A 21,479-nucleotide genomic window follows, 5' to 3' on the forward strand; every position below is an offset into this window, starting at 1 on the left:
CGCTGCGCAAATACAGTGTCAAAGTATTTTAACTACCGCCATTTTATTATCTAGGGTGTGTTTATTTATATATCTTCTAGACTGTACGCTCTAACGAGCAGGGCCCTCTGATCCCTCCTGTATTGAATTGCATGGTCTTCCCTGATGCTGTAAAGTGCTGCGCAAACTGTTGGCACTATATAAATCCTGTATAATATATATATATATATATATATATATATATATATATATATATATATATATATATATATATATATATATATATATATATATATTTTTTTTTTTGGGGGGGGGGGGGGGGGGGTTCCAAGTAATTTTCTAGCAAGAAACACTGATGATTTTAACTTGTAAATAGCAGCTCCTGCGTGGTCAAGGACTCCTAACAGCACGGGCACCTTCAGAGCGCATGCGCTGACATCACCAAACCATGCACAAGTAAATATCTTCTGAATAGTGCACCTTTAGGAGATATTTACTGTACCTATAGGTAAGCCTTATTATAGTTTACTCCCACTTTAAAAATTAGAAAAGGAAGTTAAAGCTCACTTACTGTACCTCCAAGTGCTGTAAACCTAAGCATATTTGCCAGCTATCATGTTCCACAAAAGGCTGCCTGCTAAAATTTGCCCTTAAGCTCTGTACAGGCATCCAAGAGCCATAGTTAGAATGTTAAGTGCAGGGTATACGTGTTCAATGGAATCCCATCTACAACTGTTTGAAGGGCAGATAGTTACTTTTTTGTTCAGTAACCTGTACTGAGGTTCAGGCCTGGTTTAATAGATAGAACCATACAATAAAGGGATGATTTTGCAGACGAGTTATTTCTGTGTGCAAGTCAAATGTGTGAAAAAGGAGCTAACACTTCACCCGATGACTACAATATACAAAAACATGCAATATTCCATAATCCCACCATAAAAAAAAAAACACCCCTTAAGTAACCTTAATATGTACAGCACTTTTACAGTCCATTTAAATATTACACCCCTACTACATGCTTGTTTATTTTCTACTATTGGTAAAAGCAGATTCTTATAGTAATCAAACAATATTACCTAGATATAAACAGACAGACATTAATTATTTATTATTTTCTGTATCATCTGTACTACGTGGCCAAACATATTTATTAAAAAAGATTAAATAAGAAAAAACACACATAAAAACACATTGAATTCTGTATATTTATTTTTCCCAAGTCAGTAGGTACCAGCTATGCATTTTAACTCAAGATTAAAACAGAACTACAGAAAAACTGAAATGTCAATTTATTTTTTTCAAGGTTTATAAAATCTGCTTGACCTTCCACTTGCATTCAAATATACCCATTCTGTACATTTGGGTATCTTCTATAACTAGTGAATACAGAATTACAAGCAATATTTACAGGTTACAGACATCACACAAATCAGGCTCATCCATTATGAAGAGAAATAACTTTGTCCAGATAAGGCCACTGATATTTCCCGTTGGACATGCAAGATTTGTGAGATCAGTAGACTCTACTGCAAGATTTAGTAGTACAAGTCACAGTTTACAGTTATGTTTAATGGACTGGAATTTGAAAGGCATTTGGATTGAAGAAGAAATTATCTAAGCAGCTTTGTCCTAAAGCAAACAGTGCATGTGATCAGGGAATCCTTGCTGTGGGAATAAAATGTTTTACAGTGCATGGAATGCAGATCTCATCTCCCCGCTGGGCACTGCCAGTCCAGCACCAGACAAAATGTGCTGACTCAGCACAGACATCTTTCAGCTGACTGATTTATTTATTTAAACATTTTGGGCATATGGCTAAGCAAAGAGACGGGTCTGTGCAATTTTCTTGTGCATGCTCTTGTAAGAGATCAAGTATAGTTTGTCAAGGTAATAGTTATCAATTCAATATAAAAAACATCTAAAAACAAAAAAAACAAAAAAGGGGGGGGGGATTAAAATGCTCGATTAAATACTTCTATTGGATACCATACTGCAGGATTTGCTGGACAAAATGATCTTCCCCATTGTATACATAAAAATGTAAGTTGATTTCACAGTAACGGCATACACTTCGTTCAATACATTGTTAGTCATAAAAATATTTGACTATTTACATATACACTGTATAAATGTTAATAGTTATATATTCATTTAAGAAGTTACCACTGGATAAAAGCTCATTGGCCCATACTTTTGTGCAGTGTTACAGTTTGGTCATCATACCAAAAAAAAAAAATGCAGTTCAAATGACACACTACACCGAGGTGGACTATATAACACAATCATACAATCGTCTCGTTTCCACTGGGCTTTGTTTTAGAAGTTGTAAAACCAACCAATTCTGGACAACTTGTTTGTCCATTTGCAATCTTGTTACATCTAACCATCAAGTCATAATTAATTTTGTCCGTTATCACGCTGTCATGCTTATAGTCTGGATGGTTTGATACAAATTCTCTCATCCATCGAGCAACTGTCATCAGGTCACCTAGGAGGAAAATAAAAAATGTGATGCTGTGTAGAACAAGAATTTAAATGAAAAAAAAAACACAACCAAAAAACAAATCTGTAGCTCTTAAGGTAAGTTTAGACAGGTTCACACTAGCACGGCTTGAGATCCGACCCAAGTCGCACAACATGAGAAATTCAATTAAAGTGAATGAGAGCCATCTTAATGTACACTACTGAAGTCGCTCTGACTTCAGAAAAGGTTTCCGGACTACTTCAAGGCGACTTGTAGGCAATTTGTTCCCATTGATTTCATTGGAAGTTGCCTCCAAGTCGGATCACATCTTAACTGAAGCAACTTTACAGGAAGAGAAAATAGTTTACTCAGGCAAACCCCCTCCCTCCCACAGAGCTGATCATTCTGTGATTGGCCACAGCCAAAGTCGCCTGTCCTGGAGGCAACTTTAAGTCGCGTTGTAAGTTGCTCCAAGTCACGCTGAAGTTGCCTTGCAAAGTCACGCTGTAAGTCAGGTTGCCCCTGTGTGAACCGCACTAAATCTCCCTATACTCTGAAGCCAACAGGTGGTGAGGAAGCAATGCAACGCTTCCTCACTGCCCGATTCAACCCCATTTAGCCCACAAGCATTGCATGCAATTTGCAGCACTTCCTTGAATGTGTAGCCTGCCGATGGCTATGTTTACCCAACATGAAGCAATGACTGTGATGCACCATGTAAACACCCGTTTCTAATGCAGCTTAAGGGGGGGGGGGGGCCCTATGACAGGTGGCAAAAATGCAGCTCAAAACATGCATTTTTGTCACACCCAAGCACACGTCTAAGGCCGGGTTCACACTATTGCAAATTGGATGTGGGATGCCCGTATCCAATTCACAATAGCAGGAGAATGTAAATGGCTCTCTATGGAGCTGGTTCATATATCTCCGATGCGGCTCCGGTGCAAATTTGCACAGGAGCCCTGTGCGTCTTTTGATCAGTTTTAGGTCCAAATTTAGCACAAAATTCAGGCTGAAATCGGACCTGAACCAATACCAACAGGACCCCTGCTGGGAGCCGCATTGGCATCCAGTGTGAACGGAGCCTAAATGATGCCATAACATCCTCAAACAAAGCTTTACGTATACTACTGGGAAAAACAAAACCAAAAAAAAACACACACACACACACACACACACACGTGTAAAACGATCATTGAATTTTTGATCGTTTTTCCTGTTCAGTCAGTATGTGGTCTGATTGCTGCCCTATGTACAAAGGATTCGCTTCACCTCAAAAGCTATAAAAATTTAACTTTTCCTGAATGAAACCAGAAGGTTATAGGACGTCAGGAATGACAAATGCTAGTAGGTTAGATTAACACTTCAAATTACGACATGTATACTTCTTGTGTGTCAGGGATTCTAATTTACAAAACAAAAAAACACACAAGTCTTAGGAAAGGTTTCCTTTGAGGATCCCTGATCTACAGCCAGTTCTAGCCTTAAACTACAGCCCTCCCAGCTGCTGTAAAACTACACATCCCATGAGGCATTGTAACACTGACATTCACAGACATGCCTAGGCATGATGGTAATTGTAGTTCCTGAACAACTGGAGAGCCATAGCTTGAAGACCTATGCTGTAGATGGGTGCTCAAACTGTGGCCCTCCAGCTGTTACAGAACTACAAGTCCCAACATGCCTCAGCCTTTGGGAGTCATGCTTGTAACTGTCAGCCTTGCAATGCCTTATGGGACTTGTAGTTCTGCGACAGCTGGAGGGCCATAGGTTGAGCACCCATGCTGTAGAGGGTTCCAGCTGTACACAGTGACTAAACTATCATGCCTTGTTCACATGGGTAAACTTAAAGCCTAACGCCATGTTAGCTGTGCCTTTAAATCACTCCTTTAGGCCAAGCTGGCCCAAACAAACCATTTCCTTCATCAACAAGTGTGCTGAGACTTCCTGTCTAGCTACTGGAACAACAGAGTCCAAATGAGCGCTGCTCCACCATTAACAGGAAACGTATTCTATGAATGAATACAAAGTTTCCTCTGATTGACTGAGGTGGAGATTGTGATGTCATCCTCCTGCTTCTCAGGATCGATTCACACTAGTGCATTTGATGCATTTTGCAACACTTTCACATCAATGCATTTTTGTCCCTTTGCATTTTTGGAAAGGTCCGGGGGCTTTATTCCCACAAAATGCAGCGTTTTGCATGCAATAGACTTCAATAGACCTGCATCCAAAAAATGCAAGTACTGCGTTTTTTTTACACAGTATACAGCTGCTTGCTAAAGGAGAGGGCCAGGTTCCCCGCTGACAGCTGAATGTGTAAAACAAAAAAACAGTGGGGTCCCCCCCAAAATCCATACCATGCAGCCCGGTAGGTCAAGAAAAGGGAGGGGACAAGCGAGCACCCCCCATACCAGTCTGCATGCCCTCAATATGAGGGGGGGGGGGGGGTGTTGTGCATCTGCATTCTAGCAGTCCCATTCATGCTTATTGGAAAGCAGTAGCTGCACAGACACAGCTGCTGCTCCAATTGTAATTGGTCACTGCTAAATCAGTTTAAAGTCTTACCTGAAGCTCTTTTCTTAATAAGTTTAAGGTAGTTTAGTATGGTGCAGCGTGTGTCGACATCTACCTCCATGTTTTCCAGGTAAGAATTAAGGATGGGAAGCAAACCTGGAAAAACCCCTTCCTTCAAAAGGGATAAACAAACATTGATTAACATGCTAATACAATATTACACAAACACATACTCAAAAAACAAAAACACTCTGTAAGCTCTCACCTTTCCATTGATTATAGTATCAATGCTCATGAGGGTATAATCTTCCGGTTCAGCTTCTGCTCCATTAAGTGTCGTATAACAGCCATCAACTGCAGCAATGCCAGCTGCAAAAAAAAAAGGGGGGGTCAGAAAAAGCTTCACCTGCTGACCTCAAATTTAAAGATTTACCACCTGCTAACCCCAATATAAGGGACAGAATCTGTCAGTGTTTTCCCAATTCGTGTGGCTCTAAGCTCTGGCCCATCAGACCCACAATTGGGTTTAGGAATATTTTTACAAACAAAAACATAAAAAACCCTAATGCTTTTTTTCCCCTCTTTCATTAGAACCAAAATGTGGGACCCAAGTTAGTTCAAATTAAAGGCCCTTTGTCAGATATTTAAAAACATTTCCCATGTGACATACTGCTTATTTCAGTGCATATTGGGGCCGAAACAACTAATCGACAACTAATCGATTTTATTAAATTAGTCGATTACAATTTTCATAATCGATTAATCGGCCAGTAACATAATGGGGTTAAAAAAACTAAAATTAGCCCTTTATAGTACAAAAAAGCAAATTGCTTCTGTAAATATTACTTTCACTGTCCCACAGTAAAAAAAATGAACCCCTTACAGTAGCGATTATTTGCTCTTTTTGTTTAACCCCATTATGTTACTAAGCATCTCAGGCCTGGGTCACACCTCTGTTATTTGGTGCTTTTTGCAGAAACACACTACAGTTCATTTACATTTTTTCCAATGGGACACGTTCACATCCATGATTTTTTTCAGCTGCTGCGTATTTGTGTTTTGTAATTTGCCCAACAAATTGGGCCAAAAAATGCATTTTTTTTTTTTTAAGGCGATCAAAATAATAAAATCGGCCAACTAATCAATTATGAAAATAATCGTTAGTTGCAGCCCTAGTGAATATATACCCTTTCCTCCCGATGTAGTTTAAGAGGCTCCTGGGGAACTTTATCAAATGTTTTGCCATATAGAGAAAAGCAGTATTAAACCCAAAAGCAAACATATTGCAGCTTACCAATTCTTAGATGTGATGGCTGTATTTGCAGTTTTTTTTATTTTTTAGTCTCTATTTTCATCTGGTGATCTAGCCAGCAAGTCAGTTTAAAAAAAAAAGCTTCCTTTCAGATGTATCAGTTTACAGGGATGAGACAAACCATTTAAACTCTGGTGGGGGTTCTTCCAATATGCTTTTATGTAAAAATATGCTGTTATCCCAAAGTGGAGGGGGGACCACGACCACACACACACTTTACTGTAACCGATAAATTAGAAGTTTGGCTTTAATTTGTTAGTGTATTTAAAAGTACTACTACATCTAAAAACAAATTCCCTCCCCAAACTAACAATGCTGTGGTCCATTATGCCCCCTGTGCACCTTCATCCAGAGTGGGGCACTCCAATACAGGATGATCAGGTGAAAACAGAGGGAAATAAAGCCTTACAGAAAAAAAAGTTTTACAAATACAGCCATCACATCTGATTGGTAGGCTGAAATACATTTCATTTTGGGTTTAAATACTGCTTTAATAAGCAGCTACAACGAAAAAAAAAACAATCCCAATACCCTGTTTAACCTTTTCGCTGCCAGTCCCTGTGCTGTCATTTTTACACTCAAAGTAGCCAGAACATTTTTTTGCAATTTTTCCCTTTGCTTTTTTGATTTTTGACTTCTAGTTTTCAGAGTTTACAAAAGACCCCCCAGCAGAGATTTTATAATAGGCAGAGGACAGGGTGCTGATGCCACGATGCTGTGCACCCGAGGCAAACTTGGCCCAACTTGTAGCGATGTCTTCCGCCGAACACTACACACTGTCAAGGGGATGTGCCGCAAACGCCCCACAACCTTGCGAAATGCATGCGGTTGCGGTTCATTTGTAGGTAAAAATGGGACTAAAGTTGGCAGTAAAGGAGGCGCCGCATTGTTTTCTCACCGCTTGTCAGTAGCCTGATCCTAATGTGGATTGGGCTTTAGAGACAAGGGAGACATGTCTAAATCTACCCTCACTATTTATTTTTGTTTTACAACTTTTTACTTTGGGGGTGGGGGGCACGCTTTGGAGACACATCAGGGGTCTAAACAGACCTTTAATGTCTTTTTGAAATGGAGAAAGATCAAAGTCCCTTAAAGGGGTTGTAAAGGTAATTTTTTTCCCTAAATAGCTTTCTTTACCTTAGTGCAGTCCTCCTTCACTTACCTCATCCTTCCATTTTGCTTTTAAATGTCTTTATTTCTTCAGAGAAATCCTCACTTCCTGTTCTTCTGTCTAACTACACACAGTAATGCGAGGCTTTCTTCCTGGTGTGGAGAAAGCCTCTTGAGGGGGCGAGCAGGAGTGTCAGGACGCCCACCAACACACAGCTCCTTTCTCTATCTGCAAAGTAGAGTGTCCTGACTTGCCTGCTCGCCCCCTCCCCCCTCAAGAGGCTTTCTCCACACCAGGGAGAAAGCCTTGCATTACGGTGTGTAGTTACAGACAGAAGAACAGGAAGTGAGGATTTCTCAGAAGAAATAAGGACATTTAAAAGCAAAATCGAAGGATGAGGTAAGTGAAGGAAGACTGCACTAAGGTAAAAGAAGCTATTTAGGGAAAGCATTTTTTACCTTTACAACCCCCCTTTTTTTTTTCTTTTAACTAAAACACACGATCTCTCGTATCAGATCAGAGCATCGAAGGTTAAGGCAGGGTAATGGAGAGTTAAAGTGGGGGTGGGGACACTTTCCATGTCAGCATAGGCGAGTGGAGGGGCAGGAGACCCGGCGGCAAAGTGACAGGAGGGGGTGGGTCGGGGTCACATTTTAGGTATATTGCTCTGATTGTTCAGTTTTCTCAGCAGTTTCTGCTGAACAATTATGCTGCAAGTGACCATGAGCTTATAACAGGAACAGAAATTAGGTCCATACGGACTTGGCCACCGTATGGACCCAGCAACGAAAGGGTTTATAAAAAAAAAAAAATTATATATATATATATATATAGCCACTGCTATGTAGAAATGATGGCCACTGATAGGCAGCACTAATGAGGTAATGACAGGTGTTACTGATGGCCATTGATAGGCAAGGGGGTGTATATGGCGCTTGCTAAATAATAATAGTCCAAATAAAAACTAAATATTTATCCTTATTTAGCAAGCACCATATACACCCCCTTGCCTATCATATCTGTTGAGTGTGTGAACACTTAGTTGTGGCAGCTGCTTATTATTAGTGGATTAATTTTATTGGTGGTTTGCGCATTAGTTCCCCCATTATCACTGATGGCCATTGTTGTGGCACATCTGATGGGGGGCAATGGGAATCATCAGTGCTGACCCCCCCCTCTGACAGGGAGAGGCGCCGATTGGCTCTACCCATCAGTGCGAACCGAGGAAAGCAGTTTTACCAGCACTTCCTGGTTCACGCTGTGATTGGTCACAGCTGATCACATGATAAGGAGCCTCCTTACCCTACCACGATCGGAGATGCAGTGTGTCAGCAGGACACACAGCACCACCGATCGCAGCTTATCCTGTTGGACGTTATATGATGACAAGTCAGGATAACAAAACCACCGCCCGCCATCATCCTGCTATAGGCCGAGCGGGAAGTGGTTAAATTGACCAAAGTTTACAGATTAATGAATTCTGCCTGGTTCACACCTATGCAGGTTGAAATTTGCATAATCCAGGTGCATTTTGGGGTTTTTCAATAAACATCTTTGATCCATTGAAGTCTATGGAACCATAAACAAGGGAAGAAAAAAAAAAAAAAAAAAGTAGTCCTTGGCTCTTTACATACAATGCACAGATGTGAACATGACCCATAGGAAACAATGCAAATGGACTGTAGTGTTTCTGCAAAACTGAAAAAGTCAAAAGTCGGGTGTGAACAAGGTCTGAATACTTGAGCATCTATTTTTTCACCTCTGCCACCCCCCTTTTTTTAACATTATTCCCAAAAAGAAATAAAAAATTATATTATAGTAGAGATAGAGAGATATATATATAAAATGTCATGCTCACTTATTTTTAAGCCAATTTGTCCCCTGCAACGACTACATGTGCTAGCTGCATCAGAAGGATTCTGAAAGGACCGACTAGAAAAACTTTACACCAACATATTCATTAATTACATAAGGTACCTTTGCAAATATCCTTTTTAAAGTAAAACATTCCTTGACGCACAGCATCACGTTTCTGGGCCACTTTCATGTTTTCATCAACCTGCAAAAAAAAACGTGCAAAAAAATAAATAAACAAAAAGCTGGTATATGCACACAGTTGTCCCAAGTTAACCAAATACTATGAAGAGTAAAAATCACTGAAAATCCACCACTGTTCTAGAGCCGTCATCCTTGTCCTTCTCAAAGAAAAACATATTGTTTAGTAAGCACCGTTTTGTAGGAGTTAATGTAATACTTCATATATCGGTGGTAACCAGATGCTATGAAGGTATAGTCTTAAATTAGGACATTTTGGTCTGGAATATTCAAGTGTTGTAGCCTTACTCTAAACCAGCATTTTGTACATTTTCACACTTTTACAAAGTCAGTCCCATCCAACCATCATGATCGTACCCCAGAAAACTACCCAAAAGGCAATCTCTAAAAAGAAGCACCGCTAGCAAATGCTGCATCTCAAAAGAAGATACTCTGATAAAATAAAAGCTGCCCTATAAGAGTTTATACCTTTGACAATGGAATAAGAAAATCCAACTTGTAAGAAAGAATGACTCTGGTCAGCAACACCACAAACACTACATAGGCAGAGTTTTCAAAGTCTGTTAATTGGACCTAAAAATAAAAAAATAAAATAAAAGAACTTATATTAACAGTGAATTATTTTTAAACACACAGACACTTGCATTCTACTTGTAGATCACACATAAAAAAAACAAAAAAAAACACACACACATTTTGCCTTTAGTTCTAATTTATCCATTGGATCTCCAAATACAAGCCTGCTATCAAGTGATGTAGTAAATAGATATACTGTATACAGAAGAATACAAACCTCCATAGGCCGAAACTCCACTCGCCAACCTATATCAGAGTTAGGTGGAGGAGGCTTAAATCTCATTGTCTGCCAGTTAGTTGACTGGATATTCTGGAGGAGGAATAAAATATATGGTAAGCATCTATCAGTTCTGACAGCAGAAATTACTCAAGAAGAATACAATGTGAACTTCCTTTTTTTTGGATTAAATGAGTGCCTGGATTGCATCCAGTTTACAGAGAGTTAATCTATTCTTTTCATGTCCAACACACCCTTGCACGATGCTTGCCATTATATAAAACAAAACACTGTCTGAACAGAATATCCAGTTTCAGCAAAAGGATTACACACCTGGGCTGTCACTGTCATGTTTGCAATATGCTCCATTTCCAACTACTCATGTACTGGGAACCTGCAATATTATAAATGCCTTACACTGACCAAAGACAGACAACTTCCCAAGACTTCATTGTGCATCAAGGCATGGAGAGAAGGAAGACTGCTGACATCACATATCTGAAGACCAGCAGCAAGGACGGTATTAGGATGCGAGCTGTCTGAACAGCTTGGCAGAATTGATGTGACTGGTATGTGATGGGCAGGGCTAGATAGACTATAAACTGCAAATATAACATGGGTCAAGGTCTTTTTTGCTATGACTAAGGCTGCCTGCCAAACCTACAAGCTCCTCTACTTGTGAAAGCTATGTTTTAACAAAGACACAAGTCAGGTGTGGGCCTTGCCATCATAGTTTTGGATCGCTTGTTGGGGGGGGGGGGGGGGGGAGAATCAGCATCCCAGGCTGAAGCACCAACCTCTACACCTACCTTGTGCCCGGCTTGGAAGGTACAGTGTGGTTTCGGGACTGCTAGAGGCCTTTATGCATTTGAGTTGAAGTTTTAGTTATACTCCAAGAGCTCATTTATCATCCCTTCCCCATACCATTTTATCATATTGAAATAAAGGTTAGTCTTTCAGTAAAATGTTAAATATACTTGCTAAAAAGGCACATGGAATAGATTCATTTTTGCTTTAAACTGTAGTGCATCTCAATGGCACAAGATCGAAATTGACATTTAAATATATACACACACACCTGCAAACAACTGTAAACGCCAGTACGGCAATCAGATCATACAATTGTCCATTTTTACAGAATGCCACATAGCCCCACTATGCAATAATGCTCTTGAGCCTAGGTTCACACTACTGTGGTGCGATGTACTGCAAATTTGCCTTGGGTTTTGAGGTAGACAGGTGTGAATTTACCACGACAGTGAAAAATTCGCAGAGATTTGAACTGTGTGCCGAGTGTTTACTGCAAGTTCAATTGAAGCCTATGAAGATAAAATTTGCATCTCACCCGCAGTTAACATGCACAGGACCCCCCCCCGCACCAAATTTGCAACGCATAGATGCAAACCAAAGCCATGGAATACCATGCTTTTTACATGACCTGCGAATCTGTGTTCCTAAACTCATCAAACCCGCTGTAAAGTACAATTAGCCCAGGTTCACACTGGGTTGCGGGAATGAAGCCATACGAGTTCAGCTAAACTTGCACCATTTCACTCCCGCATGTCAGTCCAGATTTCAGAGACATCCGTGTAGGTTTTTGCACAGATGGTAAAATCGGACAAAAAATTTAATAATTGTACTACTTTTTCAAATCGGTGCAGATGCGGTATTGCACCGATTAGGATGGTGCCATTGCTGGCAAATGCCACCGATTTGACATGTGAAAACGCACCAGTGTGAACCAGGGCTTAAATACTTATGTGTAAGTCAACAATAAAGTTGTTACCAAGATTGTTTTTTAAAAGGTATACAATTTCAGCCACTAACAAACCTCAAAGTGGTCAGATTCATTTGCATCATCCAAATGTATCTTCTCTTCAAACAATGTCAAAGGATCTCTAATAAAGAGATGTGCAATGTGTTGGGCCATGAGGGGGTCAATTCCTAAAGGAAAGAAAGAAAAAAAAAAAGTGTGTAAGGAAACAAGACAACTTTTTATACAAAAGTAACATGGAGCGATGGATACTTGTTTAGACAATATTTAGGCTTCTCATGGAAAATACCGGTAGATAACTATCCCTCTTCCCAACTATCCCTCTTCCCACCTTCATCTTCTTTCAAATTACCCCTATACCTACAGAATGATAAACCAAAAACCACACCTACACTTCATTTAGGCGCACAAACAATTGTGCTTATGCACAAATTCAAATAAGGCGCAAGATGACCAAGAATGATTAGACAAAAACGGACTCCTCCATTCACACAAAACTTGGGTAGATAAAAGGAATCCTCACACCTGCCAAGACATTGTAGTCAGACAATTGGGACACTGCTGTCAGAATCTATTGAGCAGTGGCTGTGCACTCACATGACAGGCTGCCTGCACCCACTTCAGAAAGCTCCAAAGCCACAGATCTATGCTGTATGGGCCAAAGTACCCATGTGAATGAGCCATTAATTAGGTTTGTTTTCCTATGCCCCCGTTCGGGGACTTTGGTAAAAAATCAGGAGTCTTAAAGTGGTTGTAAACCCAGAATTAAAAAAGAAAAAAAAAAAGAAGAAAACCTGCAAGACAAAAGGCATAATGAGCTAGTATGACTAGCATACTAGCTCTTTATGAATTACTTACCTTAGATCGAAGCCCCTGAAGCCGTCCTAGTCTCCCCCTCCAGCCGCAAACATCTCTCCAGAAGGTTACTTCCGGGTATCGCCGCACCAGCGCTGTGATTGGCCGGAGCGGCAATGAGGTCACCCTGCGCGGGACACATCAAAGCCGGCATTATCGATTCATAAAACCAGCATGTTCAGTGCACATGCGCCATAGACATCGGTGTATTCTTTTTGGCAAATATCTCCTAAACCGTGTAGGTTTAGGAGATATTGCAAACACCTACAGGTAAGCCTTAATGTAGGCTTACCTGTAGGTGTAACTTCCCCCAGAGGGTTTACAACCAAACAGATTGAGGACACTGATCCCCAATCCTCTTCACTGAGAACAGAACATGCTCTACACATTGTTTTCAGTTTATGAATGAACAGGAAGACTTAGTAAAACACAGTTTACTGTGCTTCAGTTATGTATGAACACAGGAGTAAGTGGTATTCACCACCCACTGTGTGCATTTAAGGAAGTCAGTAAACATATTTACTGACCTGTTCTGCTCTCCAGCTTAACAGTCTGATCCCCTTGTTCCCCACAGCAGCCAATGAGAGGGGGAGAAGGTGGTGTACATATAGGGCTGTGGGAGAGCGACCAAATGCAGAGGAGACAGGGCAGGAGCACAGGGTGGGGGTGTTAGTCGCATTTTAGATGAATAGCTAATTAGTGGCTGACAAGCGATCACATCAATTCTTTTAAATTAATCGGAGTCTGCTGAACAGTTTTGTTGCAAGTTAATGGTCACCGAAGTGACATGACTTTACACAAGATAGGGAAATGCAAGTAACATATGGCATACTGACCTGGCAAACTGGAAACAGTTCTGTGCCACTGTATGCCATACGTCGCTGGCAATGAAAGAGTTAAAGTATAGCTTAGTCCATGAATGCATTCCATCTGAAGGCAAGCACCTTCAATCCAGGCAGTGAAGTCACCTGAAATCTGCCCGTATAAAGTTGCCACAAACCAAGTGCAAGTTGCCATTTGGCTTGCAGTGGAACTTGCATGAAAAAGGTTCTCACAAAAACTGGGCTCACACATATGCGCTTTTCCTCATTTATACAAAGAAATATGAATATGCCTAAATAAAAAAGGAGTAACAATGACAATATTTCTACAGGGTTACAAGGACACATACCATTAGCAGATAAAGACACTGAGCTGGCATTGCATGAAGCAGCACAACCATCTAATGTAATAAAGCTTGACAACCTACCCTCTTTTGTTAGTTGGCTACAGATGTCTTTATCTATAGTCAAATCAATGTCGTTGTACTTTTCCCCACAGCTAGACAGGTAACTGTCTATAGAATCGTATCGAGATTTACTGATTCTGTATTTGTTATTCTTCAGAGGCTACAGGAACAAAAAGAAGTTAATTATACAGTCAAGAAGCAAAGAAAATACATAGAGAATTGTAATCTACTGTATACCTCCAGGCCTCTTTCCTCTTTAGTTCGATCGTCTACAGAGGCAGAAATAACTCCCCATCGACAGTCAATGTCCGATACATATCCTCTGTAGAAAGGAGCAGCTGCACTCAGAGCCATCTAAGGGGAAGAAAAATAGATTTACAATCTGCAGTTCTGTGCACACAAATTTATTAAAGCAGCGTGTTCTGCCAATACAAAGCTAGTGAACAGACCAGGAAGGACTCCCCAATATTTGTCAGTACAGCTACAGTTCCTTGAAAAAGTATTCATACCCCCCTTGAAATTTTGTCATGTTACAACTAAAAAAATGTAAAATTTGTTTTATTGGGATTTTATGTGCTAGACCAACAAAGTGCCACATAATTGCAAAGCGGAACGAAAATGATAAAATAGGTGTTCAGTTTTTTTACAAATAAATATCTGAAAAGTGTGGCATGCATTTAGATTCAGCACCCTTTACTCTGATACCCCTAACTAAAATCTTGAAGGCCAAGGAACACACCAGACAGGTCAGGGATAAAAGTTGTTGAAAAGGTTAAAGCAAGGTTTAAGGTTAAGAAAAAGAAAAAAAATTCCCCAGCATTGAACATCTTATGGATCACTGTTCAATCCATCATACGAAAATGGAAAGAGTATGGCACAACTGCAACCTAGCAAGACATGGCCGTCCACCTAAACCGATAGGCCGGGCAAGGCGAGCCTTAAAACAAAAGCAGCCAAGAGGCCCATGGCAACTCTGGAAGAGCTGCAGAGATCCACAGCTTCAGGTTGGAGAATCTGTCCACAGGACAACTATTAGTCCAGCACTCCACAAATCTGGCATTTATGGAGGAGCGGCAAGAAAGCCATAAGAAGTCCTGCTTGCAGTTTGCGAGAAGCCATGTGGGGGACACAGCAAAAATGTGGAAGAAAGGGCTCTGGTCAGATGGGACCAAAAAAAGAGATTTTTAATACAGCTTACCTGTAAAATCTTTTTCTTGGAGTACATCACGGGACACAGAGCGGCATTCATTACTATATGGGTTATATGGAGTACCTTCAGGTGTAGACACTGGCAATCTTCAAACAGGAAATGCCCCTCCCTATATAACCCCCTCCCATAGGAGGAGTACCTCAGTTTTGTAGCAAGCAGTATGCCTCCCAAAATGGTCCTCAAAAGAGGGGTGGGAGCTCTGTGTCCCGTGATGTACTCCAAGAAAAAGATTTTACAGGTAAGCTGTATTAAAAATCTCTTTTTCTTTATCGTTACATCACGGGACACAGAGCGGCATTCATTACTATATGGGATGTCCCAAAGCAATGCTTACAATGAGGGGAGGGAGAACATCTCCAAGACAAAAGGATTTAATTTAGAGATATACTCAAATCATAATAAATCCAACTTATTTGAGAAAAATAATCTTAAATTTTAAATTTAACTCAAAAAAAGAGGAGCCCCCGGAATCCGAGGGTCTCAAACTGCAGCCTGCAGCACTGCCTGCCCGAAGGCAGTATCAGTATTCCTTCTTACGTCCAACTTGTAGAATCTTGTAAATGTGTGGACAGAAGACCAGGTTGCCGCCTTGCAAACTTGAGCCATAGAGATCTGGTGGTGTGCTGCCCAGGAGGCGCCCATGGCTCTAGTAGAATGAGCCTTTAATGATACTGGAGGAGGCAACCCTTTCAAGCCGTAGGCCTGAGTGATCAATTGCTTAATCCACCTAGAAATGGTGGACTTTGCAGCTGCCTGCCCCTTCTTGGGCCCATCCGGCAGAATAAACAGCACATCTGTTTTCCGGATCTTCTCTGTAGCTTTAAGATAGGCCTTCATGGCCCTGACAATATCCAAGGTATGCAGCAACCCTTCCTTTCTGGAAGTAGGTTTAGGGAAGAAGGATGGTAATACCAAATCCTGGTTCAAATGAAAACTGGATATGACCTTCGGTAAGAAGGAAGGATGAGGGCGGAGAACGACCTTGTCCTTATGAAATATAAGATATGGTTCCTTACAGGATAAGGCTGCCAGTTCCGAAACTCTTCTTGCGGAAACTATGGCCACCAAAAACACCAACTTCCTTGTCAGTAGAACCAAAGGAACTTCAGCCAACGGCTCAAACGGTTGTTTCTGTAAACTCGACAGAACAAGATTTAAATCCCACGGGCAAAGCGGGGATTTAACTGGAGGTTTAATACGTAAGACCCCTTGAAGGAAGGTCTTAACCAGCGAGTGGGTGGCCAGTGGCCGCTGAAACCACACTGACAGGGCAGAAATCTGTCCTTTGATTGTGCTTAATGCCAATCCTTTATCCACTCCTAGCTGGAGAAAACTTAAAACTCTATCTATGGTGAACTTGCGAGGAAGCCATAGCTTGGACTCGCACCAGCCTATATAGGCCTTCCAGACCCTGTGATAAATCACCCTAGAGACCGGTTTCCTGGCTCTGATTAGGGTAGAGATTACTTTCTGAGACAGACCTCTACCCCTGAGAATCAAGGATTCAGCTTCCAGGCCGTCAAATTTAGATGCCGTAAGGCAGGGTGGAGGATCGGACCTTGCGATAGCAGGTCTGGCCTTAGAGGCAGAGTCCAAGGGTTTCCCACTACCATCCTTAGGATTAGTGAGTACCAAGCCCTTCTGGGCCATGCTGGAGCTACCAGGATAACTGGTATGTGCTCCACCCGGATCCTGCGCAGCAGGCGGGGTAGTAACTGGAGCGGGGGAAACGCATAAAGAAGCTTGAACTGATGCCAAGGGCAAACCAGAGCATCGGTTCCGCAGGCCATCGGATCCCTTGAGCGGGACATGAACCTGTCTAGCTTCTTGTTGAGTCTCGATGCCATGATATCCACGTCCGGCACTCCCCATCTTTGGCAGAGTGCTTGAAAGACTTGTGGATGCAGAGACCATTCCCCCGGCCATAGAGTCTGGCGGCTTAAGAAGTCCGCCTGAAAGTTGTCCACTCCGGGAATGAATATTGCCGATATGCAGGGCACATGAGCCTCTGCCCATAGGAGAATCAAGCTCACTTCTCTCTGAGTGGCCTGACTCCTGGTCCCCCCTTGGTGATTTATGTATGCCACTGCCGTGGCATTGTCTGATTGAATTCTCACCGGGAGCCCCTGCAATTTCGACGTCCAAGCCCTGAGGGCTAGTCGAACAGCTCTGAGCTCCAAGATGTTGATGGGTAAAAGCTTCTCTGGCTTTGTCCAAATACCTTGGCGAGTGGAACCATCCACAATCGCTCCCCAGCCCGTCAGGCTGGCGTCTGTGGTCACTATCTTCCAAGCCACTGGGCTGAAAGACCTCCCCTTCAGTAGATTCTGAGGGTCTAACCACCAACACAGACTTTGTCGGACTCTTGATGAGAGAGGCAACGGGATATCCAAGGCCTGTGGCCTTCTGCTCCATGCTGACAGGATGGCTGCCTGCAGGATGCGAGTGTGGCTCTGGGCGTATGGCACCGCCTCGAAAGTAGCCACCATCTTGCCTAGTAATCTCATACATAGGCGAATAGTCGGTTCTTTCTTGCTTAGAACCAGTAGGATTAATTCCTTGATGGCTTTGACCTTCCTCAGAGGTAGGAACACCCCCTGTTGTTCTGTGTCTAATCTCATGCCGAGATATTCCAACTGCCTTGTGGGCTGGAATGCTGACTTTTCTCGATTTAGGACCCAGCCGAACCTCTCGAGGTATTGGACCGTGAGGGCCACTGCTCGTTCCAAGCCGGGAGACGAGTGGTCTATGACTAGGAGGTCGTCCAGGTATGCTAGGATCGTGACCCCTTGGATCCTTAGCTTGGCTAGGATTGGAGCTAGAACCTTCGTGAACACCCGGGGGGCCGTAGCCAACCCGAAGGGAAGCGCCACGAATTGGAAATGACGCGAAGCCACCATAAAGCGTAGATATCTTTGATGTGGCTGATAAATTGGAACATGAAGGTAGGCATCCTTTATGTCTATGGACGCCATGAAGTCGTCCTTTTGGAGTGTGGCAGCTGCTGACCGCACGGATTCCATCCGAAATGAGCGGACTTTTAAGTATGCATTTACCATCTTTAGGTCCAAAATTGGCCTGACATCTCCATTGGGCTTTGGGATGATGAATAGGTTGGAGTAGAAACCCAGCCCCTGTTCCAGGACTGGTACCTCTACTATCACTTCCTGGGAAAGTAGATGATCTAGAGCCGACTTTAATGCGGCTCCTTTCTCCAGATCGTTTGGAATCCTCGACTCCTGGAAATGAGGAGGAGGAAACCTTAGGAATTCTAGCTTGTAGCCTGTGGCCACGGAAGACCGTACCCACTCGTCGGGAATGCTGGCTTCCCAAATCTCCGAAAAGAGTCGCAGCCTTCCCCCCACCTTCGTGGGTGGGGGCGCCCCTTCATGAGGTAGACTTGGGGGCTGGTTTTGCCGGCTTGCGAAACCACTGCCTCTTGCCCCTAACAGCCTGTCCTCTTGATCTGCTGTTGAAGCCGAAGTTTGTTCTTGCAGGAGGCCGTCGATACTGCTTGGCCTTAGAGGGCCCCTGCCCAGGGGAGGACTGTCGTTTAAACGCAGGTCCCTGAACCCTCTTCTTAGTTGGCAAGAGAGTACTCTTGCCGTTTGAAATGGTCTGAATGTATTTATCTAAGTCCTCTCCGAAGAGCCGTCCTCCATGGAAGGGAAACCCTGCCAGGAGCTTCTTGCATGGGGGCTCAGCCTCCCAGCTTTTTAACCATAAGAGTCTTCTCATATGGATAAGGGATAATGATAAACGTGACGCTTGTTGGATAGAATCCTTGATTGCGTCTACCGTAAAACATATGGCTTTAGGGACATCCGAAAATTCTTCTGCCTGCTCGGCAGGAATAAGTTCCAGCATTTGTTTAAATTGATCCGATAAAGCTTGAGCGACTCCAATCGCAGCCACGGCTGGCTGTACTACTGCCCCTGCAGAAGTGAAGGAGTTCTTAAGTAGGGCTTCCAAGCGTCTATCAACTGGATCTTTGAAAACCTGTACGTTTTCTACAGGACATGTTAACGATTTGTTAACACATGAGATGGCTGCGTCTACTGCAGGAGAAGCCCATCTCTTGGAAAACTTTTCTTCCATAGGATATAAGACAGCAAATTTCTTAGGTGGAAAGAAAACCTTGTCTGGTTTGTTCCACTTTTGGAACAAGACTCCCTCTAAGAGAGGATGGATCGGAAACACAGCCCTGCTTTGAGGCGCCCTCAGTGAGCCCAAAGCTGAAACCGTTGATACCTGGAGATCTGGTACAGGCAGGTTGAATGCCTTATGGACCAAGTCCGTCAAGCCCTGAATCCACCAGCTCTCCCTCAGGGAGACTGCCCCAGACTCCTCTGTATCCGGATCTTCGATCCCTGAACCTACTTGGTCTCTGTCCAAGAGGTCGTCCAATTCCCCAGAGGAAAGGACCTCCTCTTCCGAGGGTCCGCGCACGGGTGACGGAGATCTATTCCGCTTACTACCCCGCATGGCTGCGGCTATCATTTCTCCCATGCTTCTCCGCATCTCATTTAAAGAGGCGAGTAACACCTCCTCCGTGACCACTTTAGGGTTGGGTTGACTCGCGTCAGCTCTAGCCCCAGACCCCGATGGCCCAACGGCTCCCTGTGGGGAAAGCAGCGGCATAGCTCTATCCGAGACCTCAGATTCTGCGGGGGAATCCCCACCTTTTGTACCCTCTGATCTTGATGCCATGGTACAATACCGAGGTACACCTGCTACTTATTGGTACCTGGGACTTATAATAGTTAAATGCCCAAACACCTGTTTGGGGAATAAAAAATGTTTCCTCTACCCTAGATGACACTTTTTTTTTTTTTTTTTTTTTTTTTTTAAAAAAAAACTTTTCTTCTTTTTCTTTTTTTTTTTTTTTTTCAATCTAGGCAAGAAAAAACATTCTGTCCCCCTGAGTAGTATTGCCAAAGAAAAGACTATGAGATGGAAAAGAAAACCAGCCTATTCCTAGGCTAAACCACAATCTTCTGAAGACTGTAGTATTCTTTCTGGCCACTGTGTGTCCTCAGCGCCCCGTGCTTCCCTCCAGTCCTTCCTCCCTTAAGCCAGAGAAATGAATGAGCTGTGGCATCTAAGGAAGGGCCGCCCCTTCCTTTAAACCACTGACCCGCCCTTCCCCCCCAGCTAAAACGGCGCCAAATGCGTCTATAACACGTGCACGCGCACCGCGCGCGCGCCCGCGACGGGGGGGGGGGGGTTGGGAGGAAGGGCCTCTCTGTTCCTGCAGCCGCAGGCCTGTGAACACACGAGGAGGTCAGCGTTTTGCCTGCTTTGCAGGCATGAGGGAGAGGACTGGATAGAGCATCGCCTGGAGGCTTGCAGGTAAGCATAGCTCTCTGACACACACATACACTTGTACATAAAAGGCCCCACTCACAGCTTTTCCAACACTACCAGGGAGGTCACTTTTTATGGGGAAATATAACATATAGAGCCATCCTATCTTCATGATATGTGACTGGTTTGCCATATGCAATGCATAACCTTAGGCATGTCCCCTGTGACCTCCCAGAAAAAACTTGCTAAGAGCCAAGCCCCGCAGGTTTTTCCCCTTACTTACCTGCTCCATGCCGCAGGACTTTGCCAAGCAAGAGGTCCAATCTTCCCCCATCTCCGTGGGGATGTCTAGACCTTCAGGCCCTGGGAACCTTCTTCTTCCATGAAGGATCCACTGTCCTGGGCCCATACAGCACCCTGGCAAACAGAAAACATTAGGCGCCCCAAAGGTTTCTAAGTTCTGGGCCCAGGGTCCAGCTCTCTTAAAAAGAAAGCATTATGGGCTATACCCCAAGGGTTTGGGGTCCGGTTACTGACCACTTTAGCGCGCAGGCTTTTTTGGACAGAACCGGTAGCTCACCTAATCCCAAGGATGCGGAGGCAAGCTAAACCATGACTAACACCTAAGACACTGGCGTAAAAACTGAGGTACTCCTCCTATGGGAGGGGGTTATATAGGGAGGGGCATTTCCTGTTTGAAGATTGCCAGTGTCTACACCTGAAGGTACTCCATATAACCCATATAGTAATGAATGCCGCTCTGTGTCCCGTGATGTAACGATAAAGAAAAAGGGATTTTTAATACAGCTTACCTGTAAAATCCTTTTCTTGGAGTACATCACGGGACACAGAGCGGCATATTCATTACTAGTGG

General features: G+C 43.1%; 1 protein-coding gene across 1 annotated transcript in view; it reads right to left on the bottom strand.

Annotated features, from left to right (window-relative positions):
* Positions 1 to 1,166: 1,166 nt before the first annotated feature.
* The window catches only part of GCLC (glutamate-cysteine ligase catalytic subunit), a 52,174-nt gene continuing 31,861 nt past the window's right edge, over positions 1,167 to 21,479 (bottom strand). Inside the window, exons 8-16 of the mRNA XM_040349828.1 lie at positions 14,326 to 14,442; positions 14,110 to 14,248; positions 12,063 to 12,175; positions 10,232 to 10,324; positions 9,907 to 10,011; positions 9,361 to 9,442; positions 5,226 to 5,329; positions 5,012 to 5,132; positions 1,167 to 2,467 (exon numbers count right to left, since the gene is read on the bottom strand). Of these exons, the coding sequence (XP_040205762.1) occupies positions 2,262 to 2,467; positions 5,012 to 5,132; positions 5,226 to 5,329; positions 9,361 to 9,442; positions 9,907 to 10,011; positions 10,232 to 10,324; positions 12,063 to 12,175; positions 14,110 to 14,248; positions 14,326 to 14,442 (1,080 nt within the window). The 3' untranslated portion in view covers positions 1,167 to 2,261. The remainder of the gene's footprint in view (positions 2,468 to 5,011; positions 5,133 to 5,225; positions 5,330 to 9,360; positions 9,443 to 9,906; positions 10,012 to 10,231; positions 10,325 to 12,062; positions 12,176 to 14,109; positions 14,249 to 14,325; positions 14,443 to 21,479) is intronic.

This window comes from Rana temporaria, chromosome 4 (assembly GCF_905171775.1).
Source record: "Rana temporaria chromosome 4, aRanTem1.1, whole genome shotgun sequence".
Classification (NCBI taxonomy): domain Eukaryota; kingdom Metazoa; phylum Chordata; class Amphibia; order Anura; family Ranidae; genus Rana; species Rana temporaria.